Source organism: Xenopus laevis, chromosome 4L, assembly GCF_017654675.1.
Source record: "Xenopus laevis strain J_2021 chromosome 4L, Xenopus_laevis_v10.1, whole genome shotgun sequence".
NCBI lineage: Eukaryota > Metazoa > Chordata > Amphibia > Anura > Pipidae > Xenopus > Xenopus laevis.
Window position 1 is genome coordinate 27,997,650 of NC_054377.1, and position 16,953 is coordinate 28,014,602.

At 41.8% G+C, this 16,953-nt stretch overlaps 1 protein-coding gene across 2 annotated transcripts in view; it reads right to left on the minus strand.

Moving 5' to 3' along the window:
- The window catches only part of eml3.L (echinoderm microtubule associated protein like 3 L homeolog), a 51,798-nt gene that overhangs the window by 22,497 nt on the left and 12,348 nt on the right, over positions 1-16,953 (minus strand). For both annotated transcript variants that reach the window (XR_001935243.2, XM_018257655.2), the window contains exons 3-7: positions 14,327-14,387; positions 10,691-10,930; positions 3,363-3,460; positions 1,032-1,067; positions 119-242 (exon numbers count right to left, since the gene is read on the minus strand). Coding sequence is in view for 1 of the 2 variants with exons in the window: in XM_018257655.2 (XP_018113144.1) it covers positions 119-242; positions 1,032-1,067; positions 3,363-3,460; positions 10,691-10,930; positions 14,327-14,387 (559 nt within the window). In the remaining variant the exon portion in view is untranslated. The remainder of the gene's footprint in view (positions 1-118; positions 243-1,031; positions 1,068-3,362; positions 3,461-10,690; positions 10,931-14,326; positions 14,388-16,953) is intronic.

The window sequence follows — 16,953 nt, forward strand, 5'->3', positions numbered from 1 at the left end:
AATAGGGTTTACTATAAAAGGAAATCACTCAACAAAATTAAAATCTGGAACACGAAATACAGTTCCAGAGATAAAATTTGACTGCGAGTCAGGGAACACATATGAGAGTTAAGGATACACCCATTCTAGCTGCAGCTTCTCACTGGGCAGTTCTGGCTTGTGGTCATCATGGTTTTGCATATTGGATGGTATATACATAGTAATTGGGCGGCCACGGAGGAAAACTTTCACAGTAAGCCCTTCTGAGGAGAGAAAGAAAAATTTACATTTACCATGATATACATGAAAACACAAAATCAGTCACGAAGAATGCCAAGGAACTTCTCTGAAAATCTATGTCTATTACAGGAAAAGGAAAGCATTATTCAGTCTTCCTCTTTGCTGAAAACTGCACTGGCCCAGGAACTAATATAGGGAGTGCCGCCATCTTGCTCCCTAGTTCACCAGATGCTTGCTGCTGTTCTGGGTGCAACAGAACAAAATCGGGAAATAGAATAGAAGCAATTGCTCTACTGTTGGTGAACGCAAACCAAGAGCAGCAGAGAGGATGGAAAAGACCAGAAGCAAAGCAGTGCAGATGCACTGGCAAGGGTCTGGGGTTAGCAACTATAATTACAGGGGGGTGACTAACAAGTTGTCACCCCTACTGATTAAGTCATCCCTTCTCCTGTAACCCCGCATCATTATATGCTAAATATAGGACCCTACTCACAGGAGCTTGCAATAAAATTTATCTGAATTGCTAATCAGACATAAAATCATGCCACATCCAACAATGCTGCTTGTTGAACAAGAAGGAAATCTGCATTGCTAATGAGGCCTAAAGACTAAAATTGAAACCTCTGTACTTCAAATACAGAAGTACAGCAACAACCATCCATTGGTGGATTTAAATGTCAGATTGGCAGCACTCTAGACATCTTGCATAAAATAAATTTCATCCAGAAAACATGTTATAAAAATACAGATCCCAGGACCCAAAGACTATCCGATCTATAATGAAGAATTGTTTACTTTAAAAATGTACTAACCAAGATTATAATTGCTCCGTCTTGAGCCCGATGAACCTGAAATATATACCAAAGAATGACACATTTGGAGAGAAAAACAGAAAGAAACAGATATAACAGAAAATATGAGGGTGCTTAAAAAAAATGATCCAATCACCAGTGGTACTGTGAGCTATAGCAATCCGTTAAGCCCTGGGATGACCTAATGTTTTCAAAACAGCTTTATAATCATAGATCCACTTATGTATTACATAGCCAGCGGCAGAAAACGTCATCAGCCAATAACAAAAGAGGGCCTTAAGATAGCTTGATTGATGTCTGTTGCTGTAGCTGTTGTCCAATATGGAGGCCCCCATACACTGGCCAATATGCTGATAATTTAACCATGAAAAGCTTAGTCACCAGCATTTATTGGTCAGTATATGGCCAACTTTGGCTCTCCTTCAGTGATGATTAAAGGGGACCCGTCACCCAAAAAAATTATTCAAAATCCTATTTTATCACATTAGTCAAGCAAAATGAACTTTAATTACACTATATAAATTATTTGAATCTTGCTTCCTTCAGTCTGGGATTTCAAAATTATAGTAAGCAGGCAGCAGCCATTTTGTGGACACTGTTATTAAGACAAGCCTTGTATCATCTCAGAATCTTGTTTGTGCACCAGAATGGGGGACCTGATGTCCATCCCCATGCACTGGTTACACAATTAAATGGTAAAGAGAACGGGGGAATGTGTGGAGAGCCGTGACATCTAGGAAGTGCTGAATGGAAAGTGAAAGTAATTGTCTGCCTGCCTTTATGCCACTGGCATAGAGGAGTGGCAGACAATATTTGATTGACAGCTGAGATTTTTAAATGAGCTTACAACAGCTATGAATGCTTTAATAAAAAATAGAAATTGGACATGTTTAATTTGAAAAGGACTTTTATTATACAGATTTTTGTGTCTGGGTGACAGGTCCACTTTAAAAAAAACCTATGTTACTGGTTGTAAGACATGGTTAGATGCAATAACCTCTCTCCTGCACTGAGAAGCACATACAGTGCAAGTAATGTACAACCTCTTCTGCTTCCAAATTCAATATAGCTAAGTGTAAGGGGACTCTTTTAAACATGTAAGGACAATTAAAGTAGAATTCCCACTACTACGAATTGGCTGTGACTGAAGCTGTGAATAATGTGTTCCCTATTGTTTAATAAAAAAAGATAGATTATATGGAAATTATGGACCATGACCATACAAAGAAGGCTATGTGAATTTATGCAGCCTCTGATGTCCTTATATTATAAAGCAGGTTATATATAATATTTCTTATTACAACTTCCAGAACTTTGATATATACTATTATATGTTGTACAACTGTTTTCAAGATTGAAAGCATAGAAGCTATTGTGTTTTTTGATACATACTGTAAGGTAAGGGAATAATTATTGCTTATTAAGAACCAAAAATTTCAATGATCTGACTTTTGTACCTTTATGTATCCACCCCAGCTTATATAGAAATCTCACTAGGTGTTTCACAAATGAATCATTGCTGGCAGCACACGTATCAACTTGTGTTATGGGCTTGATTCAATGGCACTAAGTGAAGGGTGCGAATGAAGTTCATATTAGCTAGTTTGAGACAAAGCTAGTTAATTTATTTTATTTCTTAATAAATATAGATTTTTATCAAAAAGCAGCAAAGCCAGTAAAGGAAAACACTGCATAGCTGCTTAAAACTAACAGAGGTGCAGAGCAGAACCACACAGCAGCACATTATAACGCTCAGTGATTGTAGCATGTGCAGTTCAACATGCTCAGGAATGCATCAGCACTGTACTCACCACTGTGTCTATGGAAGGCAAAGTACAGTGTTATGCTGATGTACTTATAGCTCTTGTAGTAATTTTTAAAATGTCAATGTACAAGCCACAGTTGGCCACAACACATGTAACATTATACTTACTAGCATCGTGGCTTTTAGTGAGGCCATTTAGACGTAGGCCCAAAACTTGCCATCCCAGTGCAAACAGTCACCTTTATAAACCAACACAAACTGTGACCAGAGGTAGGGAGGGAACACGAAATGCTTAAAGCCTAAAGCCCTAGGGCAGTATAGAGCACAACATGGTAATGTTATGCAAAGATATAAATAATCTTTAAAAGAATGAGGAACTTATTCCAAGCTTTGTAGCGGTTGTTTTCCCTCTCTTTTTAAATTATATTGCAGGTAGCTTCATATTATCATATGGGAAGGAATAACAATTTACAGGTGAAAGGGGTAAGCAAAATATGGATTAATTAGGGAGTGCATAATTTATTATGTAACTGACAAGTGGCTCTTTTTCACCTGAACTTTCTTACCAAGAAGATTTGCAGATGAGGCAGATTTTTTCTCTAGTTTTTTCCCTTTATCTTTTGCATCTTTGACCAGCTTGTCTGAAGTGCTACTTCTACGGAAGCTGAAAAAAAGTGGATAATGAAACTTGTCAATAAATTCCAAGTAAACATACTTCTCTGATGCAGAGCTGAAACAGTCAGGGCTGCATAAAAATCCCCATGGCCTTATCAGCCTGCCTTGCCATGATTTATTTAATCCAAACACACCCTGATCTTCCCCAAGCCCCATTCATTGCTTAGCAAGTCCAAACCAAACTAGGACCAGGCCTCTGACAAGACTCCTGTTGACCGCGACACTGATTATTTGTTACCAACTAGCGCTCACAATAGCTGAGTAGAGAACGAGAAATTAACTAAGAATAATGCAATGTACTAGGTTTTCTTTACACTGTGATTTCATATAACGCCCTCTAGTGTTCAAAAAGTGCAGAGTGAAAATACAATTAATAAATATATTCCCAGTGGTAGAAACTTATGTTTCAATCAAATATGAGAACCACCTCATACAATATGAATTGTGTTTCACAAATCCAATTCTTTGTGAATCTTTTCAAGTGTTCAACAAACTGTTTAAAGGAGAACTAAACCCTCAAACTGAATATGGCTAAAAATGCCATGTTTTATATACTGAACATATCGCACCAGCCTAAAGTTTCAGCTTGTCAATAGCAGCAATGATCCAGGACTTCAAACTTGTCACAGGGGGTCACCATCTTGGAAAGTGTCTGTAACACTCACATGCTCAGTGGGCTCTAAGCAGCTGTTGAGAAGCTAAGCTTAGGGGTCATTGCAAATTATGAAGCAGAAAATGAGGTTGGGCTGTAATATAAGATGATGCTACAGGGCTAATTATTAAATTCTGGTGCTAGTTGTACTGGTTTCTGAGCTGCCATGTAGTAATTATCTGTATTAATTACTAATCAGCCTTATATTGTGACATTTCTATTCTATATGTACTGTATATTTGAGTCAGTCCCTAAGCTCAGTAAGTGACATCAGCACAGAGCATGTGCAGTGAATGAGCAAAAAAGAAGATGGGGAGCTACAGTGGCATCTTCAGAGGCACAAATCTTAAAAAGCTGTGGTTGCCTTGGGCTGGTACAGAAGCTAAAACATAATGTGTTCTCGCCTACTGGGTGTAAGGGACAATGTCGGACGCCACGTCCAGAAGGGCCGCCAAATCCAAAATGGCGGCGCCCAGAGGGGACCACGCGGTCGACGGACGCCAGCGCGTCGATCCGCGCGCAGTGTTGACACGAATGCGTCAAACATGACGCGAATGCGTCAAACTTGACGCTGCGTATTGACGCTTGCGTCAAAAAACGTGCAGCGTCAGCACGCAACTGGCGCATGGCGCATGACGTCGTGATTCACGTTTTGGCGCCAAACTCTGCCTATTTTAGGACGTCTGATGCTCCACTCTGCGCCCGATTATAGGTCTTACTCCTGTTAAGTTCCTGGGTGTTATCTGCATTGATTGATTCCTGTTTACGACTCCTTGCCTGAATTCCGATTACGTCTGTCTTGCTGCCTGAACTGACTCCAGCCTGTTTCTTGACCACGTCTGATTGCCGCCTGCACCGACCTTGCTTGAACTGACAACTCTTTTGCTCAACCCCTTGTACCTCGAACCTTGGCTTCCACCACTTCCTCCTTGGTCCACACTGCAACTGCGCCTTCGGGCCTGACAGTATAATCGGGCCATGGACCCCACTGAGGAAGTGACTCCTCCTCCGGATTTCGGAAGAGCTTTCCGTGGGTTAGCTTCCCGTATGGAGTCTTACGAGAGTCAACAGGTCCATTTTGGGCAAGCCCTGGAGGCAATCTTGGACAAACTGTCTGTGAATCCCCCTGCTGCCGCTGCTGCTTCCTCTCCTGTGGTCGTTGCTGCTCCTGCTCAGGGTACTGGACCCAAGGTGCCGGCTCCTCCTCTCTACCATGGTGATCCGCAGGCATGCCGAGGATTTGTAAACCAGTGCCAGATCCAGTTCGAGCTCCAGCCTACTCAGTATCCATCCGAGAGGGCAAAAGTGGGGTACGTTATTACCCGCCTGCAAGGAAAAGCTCTGGAGTGGGCATCTCCCTTATGGGAAAAGAATTCACCGCTGACTTACGATATAGACCTCTTCCTGCATTCCTTCCGCAAAGTCTTTGACGCTCCTGGGCGGGTCACTACTGCCGCCTCTCGTCTCTTGCAGATCCGTCAAGGCAACCGCCCAGTCAGTGATTATGCCATTGACTTTCGTACTCTAGCGGCCGAGACCACTTGGAATAACGATGCATACCATGCGGTCTTTTACCAAGGACTTTCCACTCGTCTGAAGGACGATTTAGTGTCCCGTGATATTCCTGACAATTTGGAAGATCTCATTACCTTGGCCACCAAGGTGGACACTCGAATGCGGGAGCATCTGTCCGATAGAGATAAGAGCAAGAGATTCCAGCCTCTCCTAGCTCCACATTTTCAGAAGCCCATCATTTCTACTACCTCTTCTTCCGCTTCGCCCCCTGTTGAACCCATGCAGATCGGGGGGGCACGCCTGACCGAGGAAGAGAAGCTCCGCAGACGCTCTGCCGGCCTATGCCTATATTGTGGAGGCAAGGCACACTTCGCCTTTAACTGCCCGGTGAAGCAAGAGAATCTTTCTCGCCTTGGTAAGTGTGGGGAGACACACTGGGGTGGAATTGTTTCTTATCCTGAACAGACCCCTCAACGTCTTTTGCTTCCTGTACAGCTTCAAGTAAACACTAAGCAGATTTCTTCGCAAGCATTTCTGGATTCTGGGGCTGCTGGGAACTTCCTGGACCAGTCATTTGCCATTCTGCACAAGATTCCTTTGAAGTCATTGCCTACACCTCTTCGAGTATTGGCCATCGACGACAGACCTCTGTCCAATGCCTATATCTCACATGCCACTACAGAACTTTCCGTTACGGTGGGGGCACTGCATGTGGAGAGACTTTCTTTTCTTATTATTAATTGCCCCTCCACACCTGTTGTTTTGGGACTACCCTGGCTTCAACTCCATAATCCTGTCATCGACTGGTCGGAAGGCCAGATTTCTCAGTGGAGTTTGTCTTGCCAACAGAGTTGTTTACCTTCCAATGCTGTTATGAAGTTGTCCTGCTCTTCAATAAATTTTCCTTCACTTCCCCAGGCATATCTGGACTTTTGTGATGTTTTTTGTAAAAAATCCGCAGAAACCCTTCCTTCCCACCGTCCCTATGATTGCCCCATTGATCTCCTTCCTGGCACCATGCCCCCTCGTGGCCGGACTTATCCGCTGTCTCCGTCCGAGACTAAGGCCATGAGAGAATATATACAAGAAAATCTCCAGCGTGGCTTCATTCGTCCTTCTTCATCGCCTGCTGGAGCTGGGTTTTTCTTCGTTGAGAAGAAGGATGGCACTCTACGACCTTGTATTGACTACCGGGGCCTTAACAAGATTACAGCCAAGAACCGTTACCCTTTACCCCTTATTTCAGAACTCTTTGACCGACTTAAAGGGGCTAGTATCTTTACCAAGCTGGATCTCAGAGGGGCATACAATCTGATCCGAATTCGGAAGGGCGACGAATGGAAGACGGCATTTAATACTCGGGATGGACATTACGAGTATCTCGTCATGCCGTTCGGACTTTGCAACGCCCCTGCAGTTTTCCAAGAGTTCGTCAATGATATTTTTAGAGATCTTTTGGGACTGTGTGTGGTTGTTTATCTTGACGACATCCTCATTTTTTCCAAGCATCTTGACGAGCATAGAGGTCATGTCCGAGAAGTCCTTTCACGTTTGAGAGAAAATTCCCTCTACGCCAAGCTGGAAAAGTGTTCTTTTGAGACCCCGAAGATTCCCTTCCTGGGTTACATTATTTCGTCTGAAGGTTTTGAAATGGATCCAGCCAAGGTTTCTGCTATCCAAGAATGGCCTTTGCCTACCAGTACTAAGGCCATCCAGAGATTTATTGGCTTTGCCAATTACTACAGGCAGTTCATCAAAGGATTCTCTTCTAGAATTTCTCCTATCTTGGCCCTTATTCGCAAGGGGGGAAGGCCTGATATTTGGACTGCTCCTGCCAAAGCAGCTTTTGAATCCCTGAAGGAATCCTTTTCTTCCGCCTCAGTCCTAAGACATCCTGATCCTCTTCTTCCATTTTTCATAGAAGTTGACGCCTCTGATGTTGGGGCAGGTGCAATTCTCTCCCAGAGGCAACTCAATGATGGGAAGCTTCATCCTTGCGCCTTTTTCTCCAAGAAATTTTCCCCGCCTGAACGGAATTATGATGTTGGCAATCGTGAACTTCTGGCAGTTAAATTGGCTCTGGAAGAATGGAGACATCTTTTGGAAGGTTCCACTGTTCCTGTGACTATTTTTACGGATCATAAGAACTTAGAATATATCCAAATCCTTAAGCGGCTGAATCCCAGACAGGCACGGTGGTCCTTGTTCTTTTCCCGCTTTAATTTTATCATCACCTTCCGACCTGGCTCCAGGAACAAAAAGGCGGATGCTTTATCCAGAAGTTTTTCTTCCGTGAATTCCACGTTTGAAGATGAAGAACCAATTGTTCCATCCGCCAAAATTATCGCTGCCTTATTTCCTCCTATGGCTTCCCAAATTCTGTCTGCTCAAGTCTCAGCACCTGCCAATACTCCCTTTGGGGTAGCCTTTGTACCCCCAGATCTTCGTCAGACTATTTTGCTTCAATCCCACAGCTCCAAGCAGGCCGGTCATCCCGGGGTTAAGAAGACGATTGATCTGCTGTCTCGGGTGGTCTGGTGGCCCTCCTTACGAAAGGATGTTAAGGACTTTGTTGCTTCCTGTTCCATTTGTGCTGCCTCCAAATCTTGTCATACCTCTCCCAAGGGATTATTGTTACCTCTTCCCATTCCCTCCCGCCCTTGGACACACTTGGCCATGGACTTCATCGTGGAACTTCCCTCCTCCCAAGGTTTTACAGTCATCTGGGTAGTGATCGACAGATTCAGTAAGATGGCTCACTTCATTCCGCTCCGTAAACTACCCTCTGCATTGGAACTGTCTAAACTGTTTATTTTACACATTTTTCGTCTGCATGGTTTTCCTCTAGAGATTGTGTCTGACAGAGGTTCACAGTTTATTTCCAAGTTCTGGAGGTCTCTTTGCAAATCCCTCAATATTTCCCTTAATTTTTCTTCTGCCTACCATCCTCAATCCAATGGAGCTTCTGAGCGGGTTAACCAAGCTCTTGAACAATTTCTAAGATGTCATGTCTCATTGTGTCAAGATGATTGGGCTGAATTGCTTCCCTGGGCCGAATTTGCTCACAATAACTCTCTTCATGCTTCATCGGACCAATCGCCTTTCTTTTGTGTCTATGGACTTCACCCTTTGGCCTTTTCTCAAGATTTTCTTCTCTCCGATGTGCCGGCTGCTAACGATCAAGTTTCTCATATGTCCGCCATTTGGCAAACCACTAAGAAGAACTTGGAGAAGAGTTCCTCCAGCCAGAAGTTTCATGCCGATAAGAAGCGTTCTCCAACCCCTCAGTATGCTCTCGGTGATAAAGTTTGGCTCTCGTCTAAGAACATTCACCTCAAGGTCCCGTCTGCTAAATTAGGCCCTAAGTTCATTGGCCCTTTTTCCATAATTGAACAGGTAAATCCTGTGGCTGTCCGTCTTCAGTTACCTCCGGAGATGAAGATTCCAAACGTTTTTCATGTGTCTCTTCTGAAACCAGCCGTGGCGGGTCACTCTTCTCCCTTTCCTGCTCCTGTATCCGTCGACGGGTACCAAGAATTTGAGGTTGAGACTGTTTTGGATTCTCGAATTTCTAGAGGTTCCCTCCAGTATCTGGTGAAATGGAAGGGGTTCGGGCCTGAAGAGTGTTCCTGGGTCAAGCATTCGGACATTCATGCTCCTCTTCTGGTTCAAAGATTTCACAGAAGATTCCCTTCTAAACCCAATCGTGGTGGTCCTGAGGCCCCCCGTAGAGGAGGGGGTACTGTAAGGGACAATGTCGGACGCCACGTCCAGAAGGGCCGCCAAATCCAAAATGGCGGCGCCCAGAGGGGACCACGCGGTCGACGGACGCCAGCGCGTCGATCCGCGCGCAGTGTTGACGCGAATGCGTCAAACTTGACACTGCGTATTGACGCTTGCGTCAAAAAATGTGCAGCGTCAGCACGCAATTGGCGCATGGCGCATGACGTCGTGATTCACGTTTTGGCGCCAAACTCTGCCTATTTTAGGACGTCTGATGCTCCACTCTGCGCCCGATTATAGGTCTTACTCCTGTTAAGTTCCTGGGTGTTATCTGCATTGATTGATTCCTGTTTACGACTCCTTGCCTGAATTCCGATTACGTCTGTCTTGCCGCCTGAACTGACTCCAGCCTGTTTCTTGACCACGTCTGATTGCCGCCTGCACCGACCTTGCTTGAACTGACAACTCTTTTGCTCAACCCCTTGTACCGCGAACCTTGGCTTCCACCACTTCCTCCTTGGTCCACACTGCAACTGCGCCTTCGGGCCTGACACTGGGTTTTTTTCCATTATATCAGATATTTATAAGACATTGAGAGCAATATGCTTCCTGTGAAATAATGAGGCATCTCCTGCTTGTTTGGTTCAAGGGTTTATACACAGCACTGTATTTATAGGGGTGCCATCAATATCTAAGATAAGACCACACTGGCTATTAAACATGTTTAATGGATAAACATTTAATTATGCATTATGGATGATTAAAGAGAGAGGGAGGAGTGCAGCGTATTTGAATACGTAAGAGTCATGAATAAAAACATATCCACATATAGATACAATATGGGTACATTACATTAAAAATACTTTTTTTATAAAGTGGATTACAGGATAGGCTGGTTAACATTAGCACCAAGAATTCTACACTGGAATACAGAGGTTTAATAGTTGTACAGGAAGCATATCATTAGAATCCAAATGTAAAAACAGTTGACAGTACAGGTATGGGATCCGTTATCTGGAAACCCGTTATCCAGAAAGTCACGAATTACGGAAAAGCAGTTTCCCATAGAAAAAATGATTTCCTTCTTCTCTGTAATAATAAAACAGTACCTTGTACTTGATCCCAACTAAGATATAATTAATCCGTATTGGAAGCAGAACCAGCCTATTGGGTTTATTTAATGTTTACATGATTTTATAGTAGGCTTAAATGTTCATAAGTTGAATAACAACTGCAGTTTACAAGTATAAATTGCAAAGGAAGGTAACAAGGCAATGTGGTACCATTTATAGATATAATTTGTATCCCTTAAGTAAGTGTTATACTCACAATTCGTTCCTGGTTTGTTTCAAAGCATGAACAGTACGTGCGTGAGCTACTGCTTCATCAGGTCCTTGGCTCTGGGGCAACTGTTCAAACTCTCGTGGTCCATCTGAATCACCAATCCCATCTGTGGCCCCCCCATTCAGTGATTCGTTCTCAAATACTCCGGGTCCTTCCCCTGTATCAATACTTTCAATGGATCCGGTATGCTCTACAGCCCATTCTGTCTGTGTTCCGACATCGTTCCTTGAAATATAAGGGTTTGAGGTAATTAAGAAAGCAAATTACCAACACTGACCCAATATAAGTGGCATGGATAGCTGCAACAGTGCTTGAGGTGTGGCTAATAGAGACTGCACTCCAGTTGGGAGAAACAATTATATTTTGGCCTGTGCAGGTGGCATTGCTCTCCCTAGGCACATTTTTGGCCAAAAAAGTATTATTTCCCCCAACCGGAGCACAGGCTCTATTGTACACAAACAGCTGCAATGGAGAATACTATTTTTTCTGTAATAGGTGCCCTTTAAATTTGCTCACATGCCTTCTTAAGCATGCATTAATGCTGAATGCTTAATGCTGTAAGGTTTAAATAGGCTAACTTTGAGCAGCAAGGGAGGAGCTGGGATTAAAAAATAATGGGACAATGCGATCTGGTAAATTAAAATTACAGAAATAATAATAAAATGCATTGTAATTCAAATAATATGAATATTCTTGATGTAAAGAATACGTTAAGGGGGTATTTACTAAAACTCAAATTTATCTAATTTTTTATTAAAACAAATTTGACCTATCTCCAATCCACGAATTTACCTAGTTTATAAAAAAAATCAGATTGAAAAAGTTGGTGCGGGAAAAAGTCTCGGCAAAAGCGTGCAACAATTCAAATCATATTAATTGTTGCCTGAATTGTGCAAGTTGTCGCCGAAAACCCCGACTTTTTTGGATTATCCAGCGCAGATAACAATGTCAAGAAACATCTTCAGGGATATCTCCCATTGACTTCTACTTGACCTGACTCGAACAGGTTTTAGCTGGAGTTTTTTCAGCTTTTCAGATTCTGATTTTTAGCAACTTTTTTTTCCTGGCACTGCTCTCTGCACTGAGTACCAGATCTTTTCAACTGCCGCAAGAAGGCAGGGGGTGCAAATGCTTAGCAAATGAACACTAATGGTCTTGAACTTGCGCCCCCCACAGGGTATTAAATTACCCCATTAATTTGAAACTGCATGTGACAAAATATCACACAAAATGCAGTTCCACCACAAATTATTGTGTTTTGTTACACAGAAAGCATAGCACTAGAAAACTGGTGTGTAAAAATGGGATTGTATCATAATATAAGAAAGTATGTAAAAAATATGGTTGTAAGGTCCTGGCTTACAGAGGCTATTCCAGAAGGCTTTTTATGAGCTATTCATGTTACTCTGGTCCTTAGCTGATTCCATGCAGCAGGATCTTGCACAGTTTTCCTTACAATATAAGCCTTTTAACATTCTAAATGTCAGACTTAGGGCTTTTGCAAAAGGGAGTTGTCTTGTGTGTTTGTTTTGCGTTACATGTTTGAGTACACCTGCTTGTCGATTCTATTTTGCCTGGTTGTACCAACGAATTTCCATAGTTGAGTTTCATTATGTCTTCTCAAATTCAACATGCTGTATTTTATGTATCTCTTATGTATGTATTTTAGGCAACAATAGGTTATACAGCATCAAAGGGAATAGATGGCTACTGGCTACATATTAAAAATGAGTTTCTCTTTAATCTTCCTTGCATGGGATTAATGGATCACAGTAAGACCTGAGGCTCTATTCGGATAAATGTGCAGACAACCACAAGCTCTTCTAATTATGCACATTTGTTTTACATATTTAATATTTTTGCTGAAGGAGAGACAGCTTTGTGAGAATGTGCCTTTTGTTATTCGTTTTGCATTATAACATTTATTCAATTCACTTCCTTACCCCTTTGAGTGCTGTTCCCATTGGGGAAAACAGACCTGCTTTGGAATCCACTCCAGTGGTATAAAAAAACTTTTATTTTATTATTACTGCTGAATACCTATTACTAAGGTTAATGTCATAAGTCCACGTATAATATCATTGTACAATGATACTCATGGGTGGCAAACTTGGCCGGTTGTCAATTAGCAGGCTAACGTAGCAGAACTGAGATATACACCATTGGGCTTATTTACTAAGACTAGTCAACCATGGCAGTAACCCATAGCAACCAGTAAGATGTTTGATTTATTTTTCTAACTTGAAGTAGACTGATCAAAGCTTGTTGCTAGTGCTTGTAAATGGGCCCCATGTAAGCTTCCAAGTAGAAAAGTTTGATGTTACTCCAGTAAATAAAAATGAACAGGTATTAAAACATACATCCCTTTAAAGGACACCTACCACTAAAAATGTGTCGCCCCCCTTCACAGCTGCAGGCTGACAGATCCCACACTCTGGATGGGGAAATCAGCAGTATTACAGGTACAGGATATATTATCCTTAATGCTCAAATGGGAGATGGCATTCTCTTAATTCAGAGCTTACTTAACATTTGACTTGTGCTGTTTTGATAATTCATGAAGACCCCTAAGCAGCACAGACCACACTGAGCATGTTCACAATCTTGGTCTTGCAAAGATGTTTAACAAAGTTACAAGGTGGTGACCCCCTGTGGCCAACTTTGAAAGCATAAATCATTTATTTGATTAGGCTTGTGGTGCAGAAAGTTCATGTTTATGTTTAGTATACAAAATACAGCATTTCTTAGCCTTATTCTATTTTAGAGTTTACTTTCCCTTTAAGTTTACTTTTAGTATGTTATAGAATGGCTAAGTCTAAGCAATTTGTCTTCATTATTTATTCTGTATAGTTTTTGAATGATTTGCCTTCATCTTCTGAGTCTTTCCAGCTTTCAAATGGGGGTCACTAATCCTATCTAAAAACCAGGGCCGGCGCTAGGGTTAGGCAGAGTAGGCATGTGCCCAGGGCGCAAAGCTTGAGGGGCACCTGGCACTTACCTTTAACTGCTGCCTACCTCAGTCTGATCTGAGGAATCCTGCTCTATCCGCACATGCAAGCACGCCTATGTGAGGGGAGGGTGGTGTGCGCAGTGACACGGCCTGTCAGCGCGTATGCGTGCTCGCTCCTGCGAGCAGTCGAGGGGGTGATATGACTGGTAGGGTTTCCTGAGACACCCAGACGGTTTGGCCCTGCTAAAAACAAATGCTCTGTAAGGCTGCAAATGTATTGTTATTGATACTTTTTATTACTCATCTTTCTATTCAGCCCCTCTCCTATTCATATTCCAGCCTGCATATTCAATGCATGGTTGCTATGGTGATTTGGACCCTAGCAACCAGATTGCTGAAAATGCAAACTGGAGAGCTGCTGAATAAAAAGCTGCATCTCAACTCAAAACCCACAAATAATAAAAAATGAAAACCAACTGCAAATGGTCTCAGAGTATCACTCTCTACATCATACTAAAAGTGAACAACCCCTTTAATTCTGGACAGAAGCTTGGAATGTGGAATTGCTGATCAGCATTCACAAATGCTATAACAAACCAATATAGAGACCCTGTCTCAATGTGCTGCCCCTTTAAAAAACAAGTTAGTGCAAGCCACTTAAGATACTTTACCTGTTGACTTGAGAGCTTTTGCTGATATCAGCGATTTGCTGCACCTTGAGGGACGTGTCACCTGCCAAGAATCAGAGATGACAAAGTAACACATTAGAAACATGACGTTTACTCCAGTTTTTGTGCATAATCACAGAGTAAGCCACAAATCACATCGTTCAATGCATTAATACATGTACACGAGTTAATACATGGCACAAAAAAAACGTATCAATAGCAATTTTCAGACAATACATTTGGCAATGACTTTTCTATGGTATCTTGACATGTTTTAAGTGGCAAAATGCTCATTTTTTCATTTCTATTTTGATCATTGGGGGTGGTTATTGCAAATTGAGACATTCTGTGATTTGCAGTGAATTCACTGTCACGGGTTACAGCAATTAATCATTACTCTGCCCCAAAGTGTCAAGTTTTGGCTGTTGTACGAAAAACCTCAAACGGAAGGAATGTTCTTATAAAATGTATCCTTTATGTTACTTAACTAAAACTTCCACCTAAAACCTGCTATCACCACCCATTCCCCTTCCTGCTGGCTGTTTTTCCTGTACACTTTCTGGCAAGTTCTGGTAAATTCCTATAGCATTGTCCTCATATTTTATTTTTTGTTGTTTTTTTTTTTTTTATGGCACCCTCAACTTTCGCCTGGCTCTGGGTATAAGATTTGATGGTAATTACAGGCTAAACCCTGCCTTTCACAGGCTTATTGTCAAGATAAGTTGTATTTTGCATCATTTGGTGATTACTGAACATTCAGCATTTCAAAGCTCGGGCAAACTGATCCTCTTTTAGCTCTAAGGCTAAGGCCACACTAGGCGATAGCGCCGCGATTTGACTCGCTAGCGAGGCGATTTCGAGCGACAATAGAAAAAAGATCGCCGCGCAAAAGTTTCCCCAGCGATTGCGGCTTAAAAGTCGCGGCGAAAAGTCGCCGCGAGTCAAATCGCGGCGCTATCGCCTAGTGTGGCCTTAGCCTTATGGTCCTTGGCTTATACACAACACAATATAAAGAAGGAGCAATTATTAGAGCACGTTTTCTGTAGAGTAATGTGTTTGTTCTAAGCTGAATGTGACATTTTTCTGATTTTTACTTTTGAAGTTTATTATGGATGTGGTCCCTTTAAGATTAGGGTATTTAAAGTTAGGTAAGACACCATTTCCGGTTGCTAACTGCTTGATAAAGCCCTATTTTGTGCATAATCACAAAAAGCGCTGCAGCACCCAGGTGGGGGTCACTCCTTAGGTTGGATCATTATTTTTTTGTGTTTTTACCCCAATATTGAAAAAATCATGAAAATCTGCAGTTTGCCGGTACTTTGTGAACTGTTAAATCGTGAAGAATCAGTAAAATAGTGGAAATCACGAGGAGATTAAGAGAATTGCGCTCCACAGTGGAACGCAAGCACTGAAGTGAACCAGGCTCCTTCTTGGATCTTCGGGAAAAAGGTGCCTGCAAAGTGGAGAAATCTTGAACAGGCTGGTTATCACTAAAAGTCTATGCCCGGCTGTGCCTTTGAGGAAAGACCGGAACGCAGGATCTGGTGAGATCAATCCAATTATTTTGGGGGGCATTTACAGCTGGAAAAAAAGCAGGAGTGGGGGACACCCCAGCGAATCCCGTTTTTCTTCTACAGACCTATAAAATTAGCTTGATAATCCACTGAGAGAAATAAACTCGTACCCTATACTGAATTGGAGAACTATAACTCACACCCTAAACACAGAAAAAATTTTCTAAGTTGGAGAACTTTAACTCACAGCATTCATTGCTATTTCATAATTGGGGCAAGCACATATCATAACCAAGGAGTATATATTGTATTATTAAAATTGAAACGAGCGACTACCCACCTGGAGTAACTTGATAATTGTTTTTATGTATTTTTACTGATTATCAATTTATTGTGTTTCCTGGCTGGCCAGTTTTTAAGAATTCTGTTTGATAAATAAATTATATACTTTTTTGTATATATTGGTCTTAAAATACACCTTTAATTTATTCCTTTGACTTTGCATTATCCTCAATAGGACCTTGAGGATTGAGGGTATTTTTTTGACCAGTGCGAAAGTTTTTCCTTAATGCCACAATACCTCAAATAATAATTGTTTCTACCTGTATATCTGACATGTATATCTGACATGTGTATTGAAACAAACAATCTTTCTTGGAAATATCGTAATTGTTACTATGGCCACTTTAATTAGACCTAATCTAGAGGCTGTGGCTCATAATCAACATTTAGGGGCAGATTTAGTATGTGGTGTAAAAAATGTTGGAATAATTCACCACTTATCGACAGGCATTGATTGCTATGTAAAAAAACAGCGTAAATATTGAGTGATTTTTTTACTTGCTTTTTCTTCAAGCAACTTCTACTGGAAAAAGGTCTAAAACTGTAAAATAATAGCAGCAAATCTGTCATTCCCATAGTGTAAAATAAACCACACCTTGATAAATTCTCCAATTATTTTACACATCTTTTTACACTTTTTCATGAATTTTATACAGTCTAAAGCTGGCCATAGACACAACGATCCGATCGTACGTCTCAGTGGGAGACTGTCACTAGCTTTGTCAGACATAACTATCGTACGATTGCTGTCAGAGGTAGTATATTGGCTGATCT